General features: G+C 39.0%; 1 protein-coding gene across 1 annotated transcript; it reads right to left on the reverse strand.

Annotated features, from left to right (window-relative positions):
- Positions 1-156: 156 nt before the first annotated feature.
- On the reverse strand, positions 157-9683 carry TTC14 (tetratricopeptide repeat domain 14). Its single transcript, XM_065674503.1, has 12 exons — positions 9473-9683; positions 9267-9388; positions 8837-9036; positions 8359-8443; positions 8150-8279; positions 7335-7487; positions 6616-6687; positions 5290-5409; positions 5084-5206; positions 4152-4269; positions 2058-2167; positions 157-1562 (listed from the first exon to the last, which is right to left on the reverse strand). The coding sequence occupies exons 1-12, from the start codon at positions 9634-9636 to the stop codon at positions 617-619; spliced, it is 2343 nt and encodes a 780-aa protein (XP_065530575.1). The 5' UTR covers positions 9637-9683; the 3' UTR covers positions 157-616.
- Positions 9684-22008: the final 12325 nt, after the last annotated feature.

Raw genomic sequence — 22008 nt, forward strand, 5'->3', positions numbered from 1 at the left:
TTACTTAGAAAACACGTTTGATGCATTTAAGAATGTAGTACACTTGCCTTCAGAGACACTGAAGGTTCTGTGCATATATATATACACACAGCATGTATGAGCAGTGCACCAGTCTGAAACATCCCAGCAACATTCACGAAAAAGGAAGACACAAAATTAAGAATTAAGAAAATTTAATGAGCAAATGAACTATGTACATTGATGGCACATGACTTTTATTCAGTTATCCTCTTTCTATAGCTTAACTTTGATAACAAAATACCAACTGTCAATAGTACCCCAGGGGACAAGAAAAACCACACCCCATCTGTTATTAAAGTGCATATTGATGTGAGTTGCAGCTAACTACAGTCCAGGGGTATTAAAGGATTTCAACCCATCAGAGAATATTGTGCAGGAGCATCCCAAATTAAAAGCATGGGAAACTTAGATTTTAAGAAATAACTTTATGGAAGATATCCTTACATCTCTTTCCACCAATCTTTGCTTTAAGAATTCTCTGACATTCTGTAAGACAGAACAAATTCTGCCTATTGTTCTTTTATTTACATTTCCTCAAGAACTACTCGAATGAAAATTTAACTACACTCATGAGCACAGTGTTTTCTTAGGTACTTCATTCCTTCTTCTGCTTACTTCCTTTCTCCCTCTCAAATTCAGCTATTTGATTGAATATGTTAATTAAGTTCTGTGGCAGGTTTCTTTTAATGCCACTGTCTGTTTGCCCTGTGCCCTCTAAAGACGTTTCCTCATCTGGTTCCTTTGTTTTATTACTCTCCTCAGAACTTCTCCCACTCTTATACTCACTTTCATTTTTATGTTTACTTAACACATAGCTATCCCTATCGTAGCTTTTATCACCTTCATGGAAGCTGGTGCTAGAATATGATCTGCATTTTCCCGCAGACTTCCCATAATAGTCAGACCCTGCTGGAGACACGTAATACCTCTTGTGACCTGAGCCATGTTTTTTAAATGGCTCTCTTCTCTCCTCTACCTCCCTTTCTGATCTCCTAAAATAATGCATACTGGGTTTATCATATGACTTACGATATGAACCTGAGGAACCCCTCCAACTAGAGGAAAATCGATCTGTTTCACCATATTTTTCAGTTTTGCTGCTGCTTGGCAGTGTTCTGGAGCTACTGTAAGAATCTCTTGAAGCTTCAGACCTACCTCCAAAAGTGTCTTCATCATCACCTGAAGTCCTTGAAAAAGAACGGTGTGTGTCTTTCTCTTTTACTTCTGTTTTTGGACACACTAAGCTGTCCTGCCTTTCCAGCAGTTTCTCCACTTCAAAACTTTGGTTAAGAAAGGAAGCAGAGGTATCAGCTGGAGGTGAGTAACACTCCTCTTTCCTAATCTGATCTTTATAATGAGAAGAAGCTCTAGATGAGTATTTTTTGGAGCTACGGGAAGACTCAGATCTCTTCCGACGCTTTTTCCTACGTTTCTTGTGATCAGAGGAAGAGGAGGAAGAAGAAATTGATACATCTGATGAAGAATCACTTGATGATGAGGAGGAAGAGGAGGAAGTTGAAACTTTCCTTTTCTTCTTCAACCTAAAAAACGTAATCAATCTGTGAGATAATCTTCATTATTGGGCAAAAATTAGATCTAGAGTTTGGCTGAGACTGGACTGTAAGGCATGAATGGAAACTGAGCCTGACAATTTCAATTTTTTATAAAGAAATGATTTTGATAACAAATATCATTTCTTTATAAAAAAAAAAAATCTTTCCAGGTTTAATATGGCATTACACTCTGCAAATACTTCACATTGCTAAGTAGTTTTTAAATAACTTCACCTCACTGTAAATATGTCAAGTATTTTTAAACAACTTCACCTTTAATGACTCTGTATATCATTAAAGGCCATATGCACTAAAGGACACTACCCACGAAAAAAAAAAATTCTGGAGGAAAAGCAGTTTACCTAGGTAGAAATTACCTAGGAGGTTACTAGGTACTTACTAGGACATTCTGTTTGGAAATTGTTCATTGTTTTATCTGCACTGACTGCCATGTAATCAGTATACCGAATATAACAAAGTTACCTTTTTTCTTCTTTTAAGAGCTTACGCAATTTCTCTGCACTTGTTTCTACTTTCTTTTCTTTCTGTCTCTCTTCTTTGGCAGCTTGTTTCTCCCTCATTTCCAAAGATTTCTTTTATGAACCCAAGCATCATAAAAAAAAATTACATTAAAAATGTTAACACAGGTATTTTTCCCCATGTCCCCAACCCCATTCAAAAGTATGTTTACACCAGGGATGTTTTACCAGAATTCCCAGATCAAGAATCAACATTAGTCATGAATTTGGTATTGGCCATTGTGATAATCAGGTTTACATTAAGGACCATATTGCAGTTTTTATTCCATTAAAAAGTACATTTGACCAACCATTGCAGTGGTACCCATAATCCAGTATACCATGAAGCATGGAGCCCAGAAAGTATAGATAGAATATGCCAGAAAACACATTATTACCAACATGGAGAAAACAAAACAAACCAAACAAAATCCAAAACAACCAAACCCCAACAGAGAGAAAAGATTTAGGGAAAGTATCATTATTGTAGTATTGTAGTTTACAAGTGAAACACGGCAGAATTTTAAAATGTATTCAAGTTGGCCATGTTTGAATACAAACCGTTTGGTAACAATTTCACAGACCAGTTTGATGCATAGTTTATGTAAGAAATCATGTTCCAAGGGTTTGTGGGTGATGAGCAGCACCAGATGTCAGATACAGCAACAACGGTCCAATTCGGAAGAAAATGCATTGGAGAAAAACACATAATCAGTATTACAGGAAAACATACTCCAGTGTTGCTTTAGCCATTCTCGCACAAAAGATTCAGACTTCTGTATTAAAATGCAGGTAAATGCAGAAGAGCATCTCACCAGATGAATAATCCTTAAACTACATAAGCCTATTAGTGATCAGATATCTGCACTCCACAGCCCTGAAGAGGAGCTCTATGCATATTGAGAGTGAACAGAAAGTCTGACTGCTTTCAAAACTTAGCAACTGTCTGAACAGATATCGTAAAGGAAATCCTTAATTGCAGTTAAGGCTATGCGAACCAACAAACAATAGCTATCACTGTGGCTTTTATTTGGTGCTTCAATGACCCATTACACTAGGAAACCCTAAAGGAGTGTAAAATTAATCTCCTACTTCCTAAGGATATTCTTCATTTTAACGGAGACTGACACCTCTTTCTAAAGAAGCCAAACATGTCTCAAGTACTGTATAACAGTTTATCTATGATGTAGTTCCGTTTAATTAAAGAGATTGTCGTATCTCCTCTTCCCCTTTCTTTCAACAGTCTGTCAGCATTATGGCTCCACCAACTGAAGAAGTGTTCATTAAGGCCATCTACCTCAGTCTATGTATTTGTTACACACAGAACCATAGAACAAAACAAGCCTGCTCCTCAGTGCTCTATTTTACTCTTTGATCCTCTGTGGAAGTCAACACAAGTTAAGGAGGTAAATAAAAAAAAACCAATTTTAACTCGATTAGCAGAGAGACCCACCAGGGCTCACCTGTGAGCCATGCTGCATGCAAGAGAAGTGAGAAAAAAAAAAACAGACAGCAGAGGGCAGTCAAAACTGTCTGCCCACCCTCCACCTCCTGCTGTTTTCCCTTAAATTACATCCTCATGTCCCCTCTCCTGCGATCCTCCTGTGAGTTAGCTTTGGCTCGTGTTACTCTACATTTTCACAATTACTCCAAATGACAAGGATGTGGCCAGTAAGATGGTGTGAAATGTTTATTTGGCTTGATCAAGTTTACACTTTCTCTGTTTATATTTACATAATGTTATCATTTAACAGTATTACTTATGCTTGTATGATGGAATATTCTTATCCTTGGCTTTAGCTGACAGGGTTAACAGGCTTTGCTCTTTCCCTGTCTCCACTATTTGGCATTTCTTTACTATCCAGTTCAAAATAGTGAAGTCATCAAGGGGTACCTTCTTCTGATAGGTACAGCCATAATGCTTACTGTAAAAGATTTACTTTAAAGAAGAGAAGCAGACAAACCACAACCTAAAACTCACCATGTTCAAAAGATCTAATATCATTTTTTATGTTTATTGTCACTGAGAGCACTATATGAAGAGAAAGTAAAGAATCACCTGTATATGATTACGGAGTTTTGTTAAGGCCTCTTCTGCTTCCTGAAAAGTCTCATCCAAACTTAAGGCTTTCTTATAATAACTCTCAGCATTTGCTAGCTTGTCTTCCTCTTCCAACCTGAAATTCAAGTGATAATAGTATACAGTTGAGCCACAGATTTTGATTTTTTTTTTCTTATTTTTAGGACTACCTTTCTTGTTGGCACTATGACAGTACCATTGCATCCCTCCAGGACCACATCACTCACCTTAGCCCACCTCAGTACAAAAGTAAAACAGTATTTCTGACACATTATTATCTCTTAAAGTAGTAAGCCAGTATTTTCTGACCTATTCTTACCTCCAAATCATCAGTAATACTATTCTTGGACATGTCAATTCCAGTTTCAAAAATACTGTCTGTTTCTCCTTAAAGGGCTTAAAACAAATCTATGTGCTGAATATTCAAAAGTAATTTTGTTACAGAGTTTAACCAATATTTCAGTAGAGTAACAGAACACAATTTTGTTACAAATACTTTCATAAAGAACCAAACAGACCACACACACAAACATCTCCTCCACTCGCTCAAAAAAAGCCCCAAACCACCCCAAAACAAACAATCCAACCCAAAAATGCCAAACAAACAAATAAACAAAAAACCAACTCAAAGCCTATTGGAATGTATTCACACATTTGACAAGACTCTTCAAGGCTGGTATCCTACCAGCGAAAGCATAACAAGGATTAAACCTCAAATATTTTGCCAGGATTTTAACTGGATCAGAGGAGAAAGTGTGAACTGACTGCACAAGCAGGTGTATTTCCAACAAAAGCTTTTTTTTTTTTAAACCCAGCCAGGAGGGAAAGATGCCATTCTGTGTCCTAACTAGAACAGTATTCAAAAAATATTATGAGAAAAATTGCCAACAACCAAATGAAAACAGACTTACTGCCTGCCTCTTTCCACAAGAGTCTGACAGAGGTATTTTCTTGCATTTCTATGGGTAGGACAGTTTTCTAAAGCAATTTCAAAGTCACCTATGGCTTTGTTCAGACTTCCTTTTGTTGCATACCTAGAACAATAGACAAGTTGTCCAGATTTTAGTGTTGTTTCTCTTTCACGAAGTAGAAAACCCAGTGAAACAAGCAGACTTACAGAGCTCCACGTGCTACCAAAGCTTCAACATTCTCTGGATCAAATTCCAAAGCCTTGTTGTACTCATTCATGGCTTCCACATAGTGGCCATCCTTAAAATAATCAACCCCTGCCTTCACACTGGAGAAAAGTATTTAGAAAATATCACGTACAGTTAGTCTGTGCAGATTTCATACTGTTAATTGCTCACAAATCATGGATCCAAACAAGTGACAGGTAATAAAACTTGACCTGGTTATCATGTACTTAACACTGGTATTTCCGATTTATGTGATAGAATGGAGAGCATTTCTGCAGACAGTGCTACTATGTTACACTGTTTTTCATTTACGGAGTGAATACTTAAGCACTTCTCTGCACAAAACTCTGGGTTTGACCTACCACCATTAAACTGGAACAGGCTTAATTATATCCAGAGTTAAAAGTCACCATTAAACCAACGACATGAGGCGAGATGGATAGATGGTACATACTGAAACCAGCTCATCTCAAACTCAACTGTTTAAGGTTCAGGTAATATGAGCTGTAAAATCTTTCTCCTACAATTGCTAAGAGATTAATTGCTTCTTTTATTGGAAGAGAACCAAGAGATGATTTCATAACTTTTTTAAAAATTAAAATTTATATTTAACATTACAAGCAGTTTTTTCAGCAACTAATCAAAGTTGCGAACCACTTATTTTACAAAAAAACACTGCTTTGATAGCACAGAACCCAGAAATTCTGAGGTTTCAGTTTTTAGTTTGTTTTTTTTTTCTGGACCTGGTGGATTCAAAACAAGTTTTTCCACAAAAGATACACATTTTGAGGAGAGGAGTCTCTGTTCTGCCTCCTTCACTCTGTAGAGCATGCCCACATACACGTGTACAGCTTAAAAGCAGTAGCATGTATCTAGAGCTGCTGTTCCAAATGCAGCCAGGGAAATACATTTACCTTTTAAAAGACAGCAAGTGCGCTTATTGAATCTACAGTCTGAGGCCCAAATGTCGTGACAAGCAGTAATAAAAATCATTCAACACCCAATTTTAAAATGGAAAATTGTGTACTTGGTATTGTCTAAAATCTTAGTCACATCTCATCAATAGGCCAGCACATTGCAGATGTTCCAGGGAATTCTCACTTTAACCTGACAAATATTTTGGAACTTAATCTTGAAACTTTATCTATCATGTACCCATTTAGCAGTTAGGGCTACTTTCAAGAATTTCTTCCTGGTTACATCACTACACAGGTGCTGGAAAAAGTGGTTCAATGTGTATTTTCTTTTAAGAAATATAACCTGTAACCTACTAACAATAAGCTCTGAAAAGAGAATGTATTACATACCATTTCAAGGCCCATGATTCAGACTGCTTTTTCCTCAATGCAGGGGCAAAATCTTCTTCATTGAAATTTTTACTTTAAGGAAAAAGCAAACAAAACCATCAAGTTGAAGTTCTGAGTCTACAAAATGAAACTTACAACATGTAATGCAGTTCAAATAAATTGAAATACTTTTTATACATTGCTTTATTGCTCCCCGCAGTCAGGAACTTTCCTTTGTATTTCTGAAACCAGCTTTTCCCAATCTATCCTACAAGTGCTGAATCAAACTAGTACATCTGCAGCATGTTCAACAAAAACATATTCACCCCTGCTTTGGGACCTAACATATATCACTAGGTATGTTTGAATCTATTTTACAAAAGAAAGTAGACATATTACTAAAATAAATACTGTGAATAAACATCTGGCAGAAGACACTAAAACTTAAATATCCTGCACTTCAATCCAAAGACATTGACAAGATCTGAGCAATAAATTCCTAAGGTATTTGGTATCAAACATTATCTGTCATAAGGTGTCTTGCTTATTCAGAGCAATAGAATTTCAAATGCAAGTTTCTTACTCTAGAAGAGTCTGCTTTTAAATATTTAAGGACATGCGAGCTGCAGTCATGCAAACCAAAATGCAAAAGGTTTATGTATAAGTGGTCTGGTCTATGTCAATGGAGTAGAATAATCTTCACAAAGTTATAGGATAGGAACAATGTAAAGATCACTTACATTTGAAGACTTCTTAGCAAAGACGGTGGGTTTGATTCACTTATTCCTAGTTTTTCTGCTAAATATTCAACTAATGATGGATTACCAAATCCTGGGGAACGATGCAAAACCTCTTCAAAGGTCTCTGCTGTATTAGCAACTTCCATGCTTCGCCTGAAAAAAAAAAAAAAACCCAAAAACACAAACCACAAAAAAAGCTACCGATGTACACTAGCAAAACCTCACAGGTATTATATTGAATTTCATGATACTTATGTTTATAATAAAAACGCCTATATTGATATTTATCGCTGCTCACAAGTTGTTCCATTTTACAAGCATATATTTTTCTACAATTTAGCAACTCTTGTATCTTTTAGCCTAACAGAACTTCTGAAACCTATTTTGGCACCCATCTAGGTATCTCCAGGACATAAAAAATTCTACAACAATTGTAGAGAATGCTGTGTCTTCCTGTTTTCTAAGGGCAATTTTTAAATTCTAAAAATTTTATATTCCAGTTTCCCAAGGTTCTTGTTTCTTTTGGCTTTTGGGGGCTAGTTTGTTTGTTTGTTGTGGTGTTTTGCTAACACAGTCCCACAGTGGCAGATACCTCACTCTGCTTTTTGCTTTCCTTACATTTTGGGAAAGATGCTCAAAGACCAACCACACTTGACATACCCAGGAATAAGTATGTTACAGAGAAAAACAGCAAAAACCCTGTAATTATCCAATTAAATCAGAAAAAAAATCAAGTTTTGAGAACACTTTGTCAAAAATGTTCTTCAGACACACTGAATATACCTAGCAAGTACAGCTGAATAGCATGTTCTTACTTATAATGTAGTGGGAAGTCATCAGAAGTAATTACGCCTAGTTTTGTCTTGCAAAGATGTGGTGGAAGAGGAGAGCTGTAAAGTGACACCGCTAGCTTCTCGTGGTAACGATCAACATCCTTGACGACAGCTATATAAACAGTGAAAGACAGTTACAGAAATGTCTCAAAACCTGAAAGAGATTCCTGACAAGTTCTACAGCGACTTGCCTCGAATAAGGTCTCCAGTTTGATAATAAGATAAAGGATCTCCATGGCTGCTTTGAGAAGGCACATCTCTCAAAGGACAAAGAGCCTGCAATAGAAAAATGTAGGAATATCATAAACAAACCCAAAAGTTGAGATTTTTTTTGTCCCCAAGATTATGCCAGAATATGATTATTTAATCTTGATGCACATCAGAGCCATGATAGTTAAAAGCACATCCTGGTTCAAGTAAAAATTTATGCACCCATAAATTCCAAACCACTCAGATGTAGTACACATTGAGTATAGGCCATAAAAAGAAGCATCTGCTGCTTCAGCAACGCACCATAAGCTACTCACAAATTCAGATGCCACCCACCATCCCAAAGTTCAGTTTCACCTTTCACTTCACATTCCACTCCATTACAAAACATGAGACAACTAATACATTAAAAAGTTACTATTTATCAACAATAAAATATCCATCGAAGCTGTATCTTACAGTGATTTGTAAATCTGAAATTTCCCGTATGAAACGACTTCCCAGGCAAATCAACACCATGAAAAAGCCAAATTCACGAATAGAAGTAATCTTCCCGATCACGATATCGCCACGGTCGATGTCTTGAAAAAATAATCCTCTCCTCTCTTCCCGGGGAACCTCCATGAACCGTTCCAGGGGTGGCATAACAGCGTAATAGTCTGCAACACACAACACAGCTGTGAAACAACTAAGCTACAACCTGAGAACTTGAAATACTTCACATATTAGAACCGCATTTTTTAAATATGTAAAATTTAGTTTATCTGTAACAGGCTGTTTGTGTGCAGCCTATAAAAAGCACAGCAAAAACTGTCACCCTGTCTTCAGCAATACCGATTTCAGTGCAGGGCCCCCACACACCCAGCACCGTCCCCGTGAGCCGGCCTACCTTCATTTTCTTCAATCGTTTCGGAGAGAGGCCCGCTGGGTCTCCACGAGTGGGCAAAAAGGAGATCAGCTTTTTTGGCGATGAAGCGCTTTATCTCGGTGTCAAGGCTCGTCCTCTCTTTGCTAGGGGAAGGAGAACCCCGTCAGGACCACCCCGCGGCACCTCACAGCCCACTCCCCCATTCGCACCGCCCCGGCGCCCCTTACCAGGCTGCCGGCGGCTGCGGGGCGCCGCGTGGCTGTTCAAAGACGGTGCCCGGCGGCGGCAGCAGCCCGCGGAAGTCAGGGTTGTCCTGCTGCTCGGCGCGGAGCAGCGACAGCAGCTCAGGACCATGGTAGTTGAGCACTTGACGCAGCAGCTCCCGGTCCATGCCGCCACCACCACCCCGCCCGGAACAAGAACCGCAGCCTGACACGGTAGCAGTAAGCAGCGCGCATGCGCTGGGCGAGGCGTCGGTGCCAAGAGCTGGGCTGTGACCAGGCGGCCGCGGCGCCCCCTGGGGAGGAGGAGGACCGTTTACTGGGCCGGTCTCCAGATTTCCCACTGCCTGTACTGGAAAACGAAAGGGAGTAGTAAAAAGTAAAGTGTACAAATCACACCGATGGCCGGCGGCTACCGAACAGATCGGCAGCCCCGAGGGAGCCGCACCCGGGACCGGCGAGAGGGCCCCGAACGGCCGCTCGCGCGGCGGCCATGTCGGGAGAGGGCGCTGCGCCCCCGTCGCGCCGGGCTGAGGCGGAGCATGCCGGGTCCGTCCGTGGTGCCCACCGCTGCCGTGTGCGCCAGAGGCGGGATCCAGCCGCGGATGTGGAAGAGAAAAAGCGGTACTTTCTCACCAGTAGATCTCCTTCTGAGAGGGCGCAGCCCAGGTGCTTCCCCCCGCATATTTTCTTCTGCACGTTAGCTGAAGTGTGCTTGTTTAAGAAGAGATTCTCCAGAGCTGAGGAAAGAGCGCTCAAGAAGTTCTCAGTTAGTTCTTAAGTGTCTTCACCAAGTTACAACAAAGAGAATAAACGAAAGAGTGTTGCAGACACCACTGTTGTGTGGGGCGGGAGCGTCACCCTGGGGGTGATGGGGGCTCACCTCAGAAGCAAACCACTGTGATACTCGTAACGCTCTTCCCTTGAGCTGGCCATCTAACAGGCTTCCCATCAGAAATCCATACAGGTGAAACGAAGAAGTGTGCTGGCAACAGATATGCTGGCTTTGTTTGTCAGAATAGCTGTACGGAAACGAAGAGGGGAAATGGGCAGTTACCTCAGGAAAGGATTATGGACTGAGATTACAACTGAGCCATTAAAGTAGGCCTAACACAAGATACAATGGTTCAGTTTACCATCACTAACTTTAAAGACATTAAACTCAGGGGGTTCTTCATGCTAATCACCTCTTCTGGCTAATGGGAAAAAAAGTGCTTTGAACCAGCTGGAATGAATCCAAGTCTGCTAGAAAGATCACAATTCTTCAGTCTCCAAGAATAATTTGTCCCTGGCATCGCATTTAATAACTTGAAAAGGGGGCAGGGAAACCCACTGTAAATGGCATAATGTCACTTCTACCCTCAGTACAGTGTTGCAGAAAAAATAGCAATCTGGCTGTCAGCAGATCAGTGACATAAACTCCTCTAGGAAGCAGCATGACTGAGAGGGCAAGGATCGTATCAAAGACACTGGTCTCAGAAGCTCAGTTCAAAGACGGCAGGGATATCACTGGTACAGCAGACTTGGGGAAGACACTAGAAGGGCAAATTTATGTTTTATCTTCATTCCATGTCCCCCTGCTTTAATATAACAAAAGATAAAGGAGGCATAACACTTACTATGTACCAAACAGCTGTCAGGATTTTGATTTAAAGTCTTCCTGTTCTATATAAGATGAGGTGTGTACTTAGATTTCTGGTTACTATGGTGGAAGAAAACCATGAACACTAAATAGAAAGTTCGAAACATTAAGACTGATTAGAGACAGATGGACATGGAAAGGTTAACACACCTGCATAGAATCCGTGCAGAAAGGGAGCCTTTTCTGAATAAATCACATTGCAAGTGCAATGTCCTGAGCTGTGTTGCACAGCTGCTAATAATGGCAGTTTAATTTGGGGAAATAGTATTTTAAGGAAGAGTTAATTTGTATTGCATAGCAAATACAAAGAGCTAGTAATAAAAAGTTGTTTGAAGCACAATCTTTTGCATAAGCATTTCTCCAGCCTAATGTGCAGACACACGCACACAATGTACAAGTAAGACATTATGAATAAATACGTAAAATGTGTTATGAGTTCTGGACTTAAAATCCCCCAAATCATGGTGAAAGCTGAACAACCTATAATTATGGACTCTTTTTACAGACATTTCCTTCTATGAGTAGAAAATCAATTGCATTTTAGGATTATATCTTGTTAATACACAGAATATAGATCAGTTGCCCCAGACCAGGAGAGTTAGCTTCATATTTAAAGTGATCCTTTCTTTAACTGTGCCCAGCAGATTCTGAAGTTACCTTCATCAAACAAACTCTGAATTATTCCATCTTCAGAAGCAGCTTTGCCAGAGTCAGGTATGTGAGCATGCTATTGTAATTTTCAGGTTACAGTAATGAACTCAGAAGCAAAGCAAGATTACGAAATATTGTGCATTGTTCCACCTCCCTCAGGGCACACAAACTTCTGCCACCATTTTCTCTATCGGGATGCTGCCTTGGGTATCCACTGTATTTTAAAAAATATCTTTGCATATTTTCAGTAGTGGATTCCCTCCCTCTCTCTGCCCCCAATTTTCGCTTGTTTTATGTCAGTTACTCTATAGGAAATATTTTTTATAAAAGGATATAGCAGCGACCACAGTTCAAGCATGGATAATGCTAAACGAGCAGCATGGAATAAACCCAGTGGTATATATACAGCTTAAGAGACGCCCAAGGCCTGAAGAGAGGGCATGCTCCATATGCTATGATGTCATTAATCCTCTGTTCCATTGACTTCATCCCATATGCTAAATAAACAAAGAAGGTGGCCAGGAAGTGTCCTGATTCTTCAGGAGAAAGTGATACAAGCCAACATACTGCCCTGCTCAAAGAAGAGCATTCCAGGCCCTCTGAAACCAGACGTCTGAATGAGTTTGATGTAAATTTTCTGACATTTTAGGTTAATGCCTGATAAAAGGCAGCTCCCAAAATCCATCATGCAACCTGTAATTCACACAGTACAAAGCTTATGAATTTAAACCAAGGTGGCTTTGAACCCAGGGTCAAACCAATAGTGATAGGGCCCCTGAACAACCCAAAACCTGAGAGGTGTGATAGAATTTTAGAGGAGATATATGTAATACTAAGCAGATTTTCATCAAAGTTCAGTAAGCACAGTTATAATGCAACAAGGTCAAGCTGCTTTTCAAATGTTGCCAAGTATCCAGTATCAGTGGTAAAGCTTACAAGAAAATTGCATGGAGGAAAGGATTTTATGTCAAGAGCCACATTTTATCACTGACAAAAAGATTTGATCCTCCAAGATCATGCTTGTCAAAGTGTTATTTTTTGTAGAGTTTTGGCAGATTTGAGATAAATTTTAGCCTATTGCAAATAGGAGCAAAATGTTCAACTAAATATGTGGGCAAGAAAGATGAAACCAATGGTACTAATGACAACATGAAGAACTATACTTCCAGCTTGTTGTTAGATTTTGGGCAAAATATGCCAAAACCAGTCCTGCTGCCTTGACTTTCTGTTAATATGGAAAGCAGCAAAAGGATTGTGTGAAGATGACATGATATCCAAGATACTATTTTGCTCAAAAGCAATGAAGGGGCAAACTATTTGCTAGGCAGCTAGTATCTCTACTTTGAGGAAAACATATGCAGACATAATCACCAAATACAATGGAGGAGGTGTGAAAACATCACAAACTTGTAGTGATGAAACATCCTAAGCCTAATCAGGTATTTTCCTTTTTAACAAGTTCATCATTAAGTCCAACTTTGGCATGGTCTGTGAGAGAGTACAGTTTCAGTGACATGCAGCCTCACCTGAAGATATGCTGATTAGTTGCTTATGGTGTCATGGGCCTTTGCACTTCTCAGATTTCTGGAAATGTGTAGACAAAGAATAGTCAGATGCATGTAATAAGTATGCAAGGACAGACTATGGAAACTGCCTGGGCTCTGAATCACCAATTAGAGCCTGTTGGAACACAGCAGAAATAACAGTTAAGAAATGTCAACTGAGATTTCTGGGATTTCTGGGATTTCTATCAGCCTGCAGGCAGTGGCACTGCTGAGCCTTTGTACAGCTCTGAGGATTACTGCTTGTGCACTTAGTGCAGCATTTTATGCCTGCAGGTTAGTAACAACTATTTGTTTCCAATGAGACTGAAAATGTTACTGGAGGAAACATTAGCATTGGTTTTTTTTTTGGTTTTTTTTTTTTTTTTTTTTTTTACCTACGTATGAAAAAACGGGCTGTTATGAATGAAGTTTTGCTTATTTGACAGGAATACCAGTCAGGCAACTTAGTGGTAATCCTGACACAGACAATATGTGTACACCCACCTGTACAGCTTGCAACATATCTAGAAATACTGCCTACAGAGCAAATTCCTATGATACGTGAAAGACTCAGCAGAAAGTACGCCAAGCAGACAGGTTTTTGTAGGGTTTTTATGAATTTTCCAGCTTCTAACAATCCACAGACTGGCAGTATCAACTGCTATATAGCAAGGGAGAGACATCCTGGTTTTAAGTTTTAGAGCAAGTCATTGCAACTTACATTTAAGTTTTAGAGTAAGGCATTGCAACTTATAGTCAGCATTGCAACTTTCCAGTCAGCAAAGTAGATTATTACTTACATAGCAAAATACAGTAAGAATACTTAATTTCAAGTCTGCAAGCACTACAAGATATTTAAGTATGCAGCTACTCTCAATTATTAAATTTCTTATCCATAGTATACCAATATTCATGTTTTCATTGTTAAATTCTTTCTCCAGCAACTGTTGTGTTTCTAAATTGTCTTGTCAAATATGAACTTTCCAGAGATGTTCAAAGACGTCTCTAAAGTATTTTGAAGATCTAAACCATTTGGAATTCTTCTATTCCTAGTAAAACAGCCTACTTCTTTTTGTATCTCATGGTAAGTTGCTCTAACATTCCTTTTGCACAGCATGTGTAATGAATATTGCCTAAAGAGCAATTTACAAATATCAGAAGTTGTTCATTGCTTTCAATGAACCAGACATGTAACCATTGTCACAAATAAAATAGCAGGCCCTCAATTTCATCAAAATTTGTCACTGTTTAAACTATACTAATATTAAAAAGTTGAAACTATTTTAATTAACTCCTGAAGAGTTAAACAGCTGGCAACTTCACAATATAGATTAACTTTTTTCCTCCAATTTAATGTATGAGCATACCTTTCTTTAAAACAGATAAAAAGTATCAAAAAAAGAGTTTTGTCTTAGGCAGGTGGAAACTTCCATTAAAGTTGATAAGCTGAGCTGGTGTGATATGATTTCCAATTAATTTTTATCTTAATAAGAATTGTCTGGAAATACAGTGATTAACAAATAATTTTGCAAATAGAAAGTAAAGTCAATTCCAGTATTATCTGGATGGTATAATTCCAGTAACTAACAGCCAGAAGTAGTGACTGTTGATTTTCTCTAGATTTGCTTCTTGTTAAGATAGTTGAATTCAAATACATAATCACAGGAAACAGAAGCTCTGAAACAAATTAAAATCTAAAACAGAAACAAGAGGAGATAGCTTGAAATGTGAAAAAAATACTTCTGTGAAAGAAAGATGTGTATGTATGCAGGTAACAATCACCAACCTAAGAGGAGAAGTATGGGATCCATGTCAAAAGTACAGCAAGAGCCAGATTTTCTCTTAAAAAAATAACATACAACCTCTAATATCATGTCCCAAATCAAATGCAGAGACAAACTGAAATGAAAATTATGTATTCCAGTCATCTCTTTTTTTGTAGCATATTCTATGACACAGATATTAAATTCTGTTTTTAAAGTTATTGGCAGCTTAGGTCACAGAATGATGCCTCAGAAGGTTTCAGAAAACGTAAAACTAAGACATGTAAATACCCTTACAAATTTGCCTAAGAAAGGATGATAATTCATACCACAAATGAAGTTCTTACTTCATTTGTAAGTGCAAACTTTTCCATGTAAATGGAATTGTTTGGTGTCACAACTACAGATGTAGCTCTGGGCTGAGCTGATTGTGAGTGAGGAATAAACACACAAATTTAAAACACTGGTGTTTAAAACTCTCCTCTTCTAATTATGATGATCTGATCCTCCTAAAACTGGCAAATATATACATGAGGGACTGTGTGTACATGTGTAGGAGAACAGTAAGTGGGAGAAAGAAATCCAAATTTTTCCATCTGTACATAATGACATAATGTTAACACACTATAAAAAACCATCAACAAAATCCTTGTAAGCACAATTCGGTCTGGTCAAGTTCTGATCTGTATCTTCACAGACAGTGAGATTAATCAAAGCTCCAATACAATGTTTCCTTAAATTGAGAAGTTTGAAGGAAACGATGTAGCACTTTCAGAAACACTGTAAGGCTCGGTTAAGGCTAGATAGCACACATACAATCAAAAGTTTAAACAGAAGGTTAGTGGTATGGGAGAAGGTTGGCGCTGAAAAGTAGCACTTCAAGCAGATGTGGTTGAACTGTCTTGTTGGCTCCCACTGCCAGAAGTGCCTCTGAGAAATTTACGTGACAACCAGGGAAATAGGGAAATAGATTGTTGTCAGGTCCTTAAATGCACCACTCCATTATTTTTTATCTTTCACTTCTCTACTTTGGGTCTTAATCTCATAATGCAAATTTAGCACTTTGCTTCACTAAAATCGAAGGCAGAAAATGTCTTCCATTTGTTAGGAGTTATCATAAATTACATCTGAAAAATACAAGGAACTGTTTTTCATTAAGATCAGTGAGTTTCAATAATGTACAGCATCCAAACAGTATTTTGGGTCTTGCAACCCAGAAGAGGGTTAGAAATTTCAAACTGTGAGAAGGGTTTTTTCCCTAGACTACAAAAACTGTCTTGGCACTGAGTGCCAAGATAAAAGTCTTCTCTAACAAGAGCTAGCAGTGCCTTTTTTGTAAGGGATGGACAGCAGAGGAATTATTTACACTATCAGATGCTCAGAAACTATGGTTTTTGACAAATCATCTGTTGCAAAGTGCTATCAAAGAAAAACCCAACCCAACAACAATTGCACAGGGAACTTATAGGGGAAAAGTACGTTAAGATACCTAGTATCTTCAGTATGGCTAAATAGAGGCATCAAAATACATCAAGGACTATAGAATATAACAAGAGCTATGATGAATTTGCAGACTCTGAGCAGTAGTAGGTTCCTGATGGTACCTAAAATGGGCTATAATCCTCTGTATTCTACTTCAGAAATTGCATTTTGCACATCTAGGAGCTGAAAGAGTTGTTTGGTCTCTTTAAGAGCTATGCTAGAAGCCAGAAAGAGCCGGAGGAAGCAGCAGCTTGGCTAGTGTGATATACGAATTTCTTCTTTTTTTTTTTTTTTTCCACAGGAAAAACATATTATTGCCTTCATGCTTTAAAGTAATGATCATAGAGAAGAAAAAAACATTGTAAAGTATTAGAAGAGCACAAGAGCTGTTTAGCTTCACTGATACCAGAATGGAAATGAAGACACTTTTTTGTAATTCAGCTGGAAAAAAAGAAAGCCATTACTAGAAAAAATCTGTAGATTCCTGAGGTAAAAAATGATACAGCATAAAAAGTTTACATTTTCAGTGGGGAGCATCCTTTGGTGCATCAAGCTGTCATGCAGCTTAGCAGCATGACACATTTTAGTGATTAAATGCCAGCTCCCCTGGCAAAACCCAAAACAACCAAATTAAATGATTTTTTTTCAGTGGAGAAAGCCACTGTTTTCTTATCTTGTACAGTGGTTTTCACAGCTGAAGAGACACAGCTGCAGGATGGTAGAAATTAAAGTCTCCCAGCAGGTGAACTGTAGTTCAAACATACCGCTTCACAGGGTGTAGCTCTCTGCCTTCAGTCTCACTCATCTGTTTGGGTAAAATACAGCATTACTTAAAAATTTGCCTTCAGTTGTTGACTATGCAATATGATGGATCTTGGAAAGCAATTACTGTGGCAGTCCGTATATTTCATTTTGACTCCCCAAGCCAAGCAGAGTTAACCCAGCTACTCAGGTATATGAAATCAGTAGAGTGACAAACTGTCAACAGAGCAGCAAGGGCCACCTGCATATGGAAGGGAAAGTGAGCTGGGTGATGAGCGCGACAGGGAGGCTGTTGTGAGCAGTGACCTCACCAAGGAGCCGGGATCAGTAAGTCAGCATCACCAACAGGACTGGGGACAGCAATCAGTGTGAGATACAGCCCACTGATCTCCCAGTGAGTCCTCAGTGTTGAGGCAGCTCCAAGCCAGAAAGACCAGCCAGTGGGCTTGGGTCTAGGTGCATGTCTGGAGGTCAGAGCTTGGTGAAGACACAGTTGTAACATAGCTACAAAGTAACATGGAGAAAGCAATAGTAAACAGCTTAAAATCAACTCCCAGGCTGAAGGAGGGACATGCCCTCACTTGAAATTGTCCTCTCAATAGTTTTTATCAGCAAAGGAGTTGATCTTGGGCTTAGCCCACTAAACCCCTTAACTCAGCCAGCTGAACTCCAGAAGGGCATATAAACAAGGCTCTGGTTCAAGCTCAGGGTTTGCACTTTGACCAATGCAAAAGCAGTTGTAATGTATCGGCACAGTTCCATTTCGTCATGCAGGTGCCTCATATGTGACTCATCAGCCAGTCTGAAAAACAGTTATCTGTATTTCTTGAAATGTTCACACTTTGTTATGCCTCAGCTTGCTCAACATTACTGGTCCCACCAATATGTTGCCATCTGAAAAGCCAGTTTAGGCTTACATTAAATGATATAAAAAATCATTATGTTTTGGGGTCACTTAGTATTGTTTAGCCACCTTTGTTTTCTTCATAATGTTTGCAGTTCTGAACGGGTCACATTCAGCAGCTGACCATGAAAAATATTCTCCTTAGATCAAACAAAGCTACTGGGAGTTCAGCGCAGGAGCTGCCGTTACACAGGGGCTGATGCAATGCATGCATTGACGCTTGACAGCGATAGTGATTATCCCATAGTTTAATAACATGTTAATCATGTTAGAGTCATTATTGACTCCAGGCACACACTGTACTCCTGTACTGACATTAAAAAACCACCCAAACAAAACACATGAGAAGACATTTCTATAGGGCAGAACACACTAGGAAAACTAAAAGGATCCTGTCAGTGGCAATGGTCTCTTTTTCCTAGAAAACAAAGCCAACAGAAAAGTGGTTTACTTTTGTGCTACTTCATGCTAGTTACCCCAAATGACTTGGGATATACTCGCATAGACTTTTATTTACTAAATTTAATAATAATGTGAATGTAAAAATGTAACTTAGTCTTGGCATCATACGCACACACTGTGGTACATCAGCAAAACCTTCCCCCACACCAGTATCTTACTGAGTTCCAGATGGTCCTCTGGGAAATCTGTCTTTGATTCATCTTTAGGTGAAACAGAAAATGGTTACTTCTGACAGAGGTGTCAGTTCTAGGTGCAGCAGTAGCCTTTATTATTTTTTATCTGGACCATCTGTGATTTGAGGTCACAACTACTTTCACATGTGCTACCAAACAGTCCAGGGTCTTCTAATTTTGTCTGAACTGTGAATAGTATGGGAGGTTGTAATGGACAGTAACTGTTTGATTTGGGCATTCTCAGTCTGTGAATATTCCTTAAAAGTGTGTCTGAGTTTGATGGACCCATATACCCCATGGCGAGACTGCTCTTTTCAACGGAAGCAGCTGAGCCTGTTTGGTTAAGATGGTCCCACTTGCACAATATGACAAAAGAAGAATGAGAAAATCACATTAAGGAGCTTTGCCTGTAGCCCAAGCAAAGACAGTGAGATATTTAGTGCTCACATGAAGAGAATTCCTAAAGATCAGAACAGAAAGTCATTGAGTTTTCAAAAAGTAAATCTAGAAAGAAAGACACAATCTGAAAACTCACAAACAGCAAAGACAGACATTTTTTAAATCTATGTTCACTTCAGAGTTGGTTACAGATAGAGAATTTACTTACTGTAATTTATATTCTAATACAGCCTTATGAGTTTATAAGTCTTCTGAGGGTACTCACACGATGTAGAACTATACAGACTCATCTTGGAGGTCAGACTGCTCCCAGGTCCTGTCATGGGCCAGAACTGCATTTGTTGGGTGTCTGCTGTGCCCCAGCCAAGCACTAACAGCCAGCACAGTCCCTGCTACATAAGGCACATACAAAATACACTGCCATTAATGGGAGCTCACGAGAAGGTCATGTCCTGATGCTAATGGAAACAAATTAGTTGCCCAAATATATTTAGTCAAGACTTTGAACAAGTCTTCTAGCAATGAAGTTTGAATAGTACCGTGGGAAAATTTTACACTGTATATTCATTTCTGCATCAGAGTTTTTGTCTTAGTAATTCAGCCTAAATTTTAATTTCTTCCTTCCTTCTGCCTCAGAACATTCTAAGTAATTCCTCGTTCTTATTGCTCTTTATCCCATTTGTAGACTGTTGGCAAATTCTTCAATTCCCAATCACTTAGCCTTCTTTTCACCATCCTAAGAATGTTGGTCCATTCCAAGCTTCCCTCTTTTGTTTGTTAAAAACTCCCTCGGTAGTTATTTCTGCTGTACACTGAAAGACCTTCAATATGTTTGTTGTAATGAGCTATCTACAAATGCATGTGTGCTTCTGCCAGAGTTGTATGGAGATGAACAATTACCTCCTTATTCATGTTGCATAAGCACAAGCATTCCACCTGTTTCTCAGTCCTTCACATTACTGCTTTCCAGATTTGTCTACGGTAGTAACTATGTACAACTTGTATTATTTTTCCTGAGATACATCAGCTGGCATTTTTCCAGGTTGAATCCAATGTTTGTCACATTTCATCAAGTTTTTAAGACCTCCAAGAAACAGACCATTCGTTTCCCAGTTGCTTTCTATCTGTTTTTTTTCATGACTCATCCAGAGCATGTCCAAAGCACAGTCACAAGGTTTCATTAACATGTGAGTGACTTCTTTGTCTAGGTTATTAGAGACTATATTTTCCCAGAAACTACCAGTGATCTCTACTGTACCTTGTTTAAATCCAGCATTCACCCAGTTATCAAATAATCTTGATGTTACTCTTGACTCACCATTAGCTTTAGGAAATGACTGTTTGGTTTACATTAAAAGGAACCATAACAATTGAATCATATTCCAGGAATGGAGACAATTGCAATCTTGGTGTATATATGCACAGATATATATATGATTCACTGCACAGATTATAATTTTATATCTAATACTCCAAATTATTTCAATCATTTTCTAGTAATATCATAGATACTGCAGCAACTGCTGCTGGCAACAACAGCTCATGCAGGCTTGCAGCTATAGGCGTTATTATAATACATTATGCGAACATAGTATAAACTGCCCTGGATGGTAAACTGAAATCATCAAGAATTCCTAATAATAAAATTAGTCTCAGTAGTCACAGAATTTTTTTTTTTTAATATTTATGCACAAAAGAAGCCTGAAAGTCTGTATGAGGGAGTTATTCTTAGATCAGTTGTCTGTTGAGAAGAAATTTTCCTTCTGCATTCCCACCAGAGCAAATGAGATGCCTGTGAGCTTTTTGGAAGCAGAGCTCATAGCCACCTGCATCTTTCTGGCCTTAGTCTAACTCCTATTTTAGATTTAGACAAATAAGACATCGTGTAGCAAAATCCTACTGTTCAGGGCTAACAGCACCTGCTAAAAAACATCTGGTTATTGCTATTTAGCTAGAGCTCAGAATCTTTTCTGTCTCATGTCTCAAGCTTGTCCTCACAGAAGGTCACAGAATAGAAGAAAATCCTCCCTTTTTGTGACCCTTGTGTAGTCCTATTGATTTAGCCTGTGTTCAACCAAGTTAACTTCAATTTACCCTTTTAAGATTTGTTTCCCTCAAAGTTAATAAACCTATGCTAACTGTTATAGTTCCAGGTATTATTTGTCTTTGCCAAACCACAGGGAGAAAACTGAATAGTGATCTCCTATGCTGTGCCTCTAAGCGATGCAGCACAGAAATCCCAACCCACAGCATGGCAAGCCCTGATGGCTTACACTGAGCTGGAGACAGCTGCAATGATGCTGGTTGACTGTGCAGCTGCTTCTACCATATGACCACACTTGGTGATACCTGTGGTTGGTACCCAGTCCCCTCAAGAACACCTGCCTTATGGCTTGATAGGGGATTCAACTTAAGTTTGATGAGCTTCCTGGGCTGTGACATAATTCAGGATCAACACATTAAATACAGACTGATCTATGGTATAGCTTTCAACTTTGATATATCTTTTACACAAAAATCCTGCAAGCAGCTCTCTCGGGCAACAGGCACACCATTAGGGGAGCCCATCACTGCTGCTGACCAGCATTAGGACATTCAGACGGTGTACACAGTACTGAAGTCTTTACAGCAACAAAGCTGCTTTGGTGTGGTGCCAAATCTTAGGTAATAACACCAGCTTCACAGGCTGACTCATTAGTTCAGGAACATTGCATTAGAGAAGTCACACTGCTCTCAATTTCACTGTGTGGTGTAGCTGTG

This window comes from Lathamus discolor, chromosome 3, assembly GCF_037157495.1.
Source record: "Lathamus discolor isolate bLatDis1 chromosome 3, bLatDis1.hap1, whole genome shotgun sequence".
NCBI classification, from domain to species: Eukaryota; Metazoa; Chordata; class Aves; order Psittaciformes; family Psittacidae; genus Lathamus; species Lathamus discolor.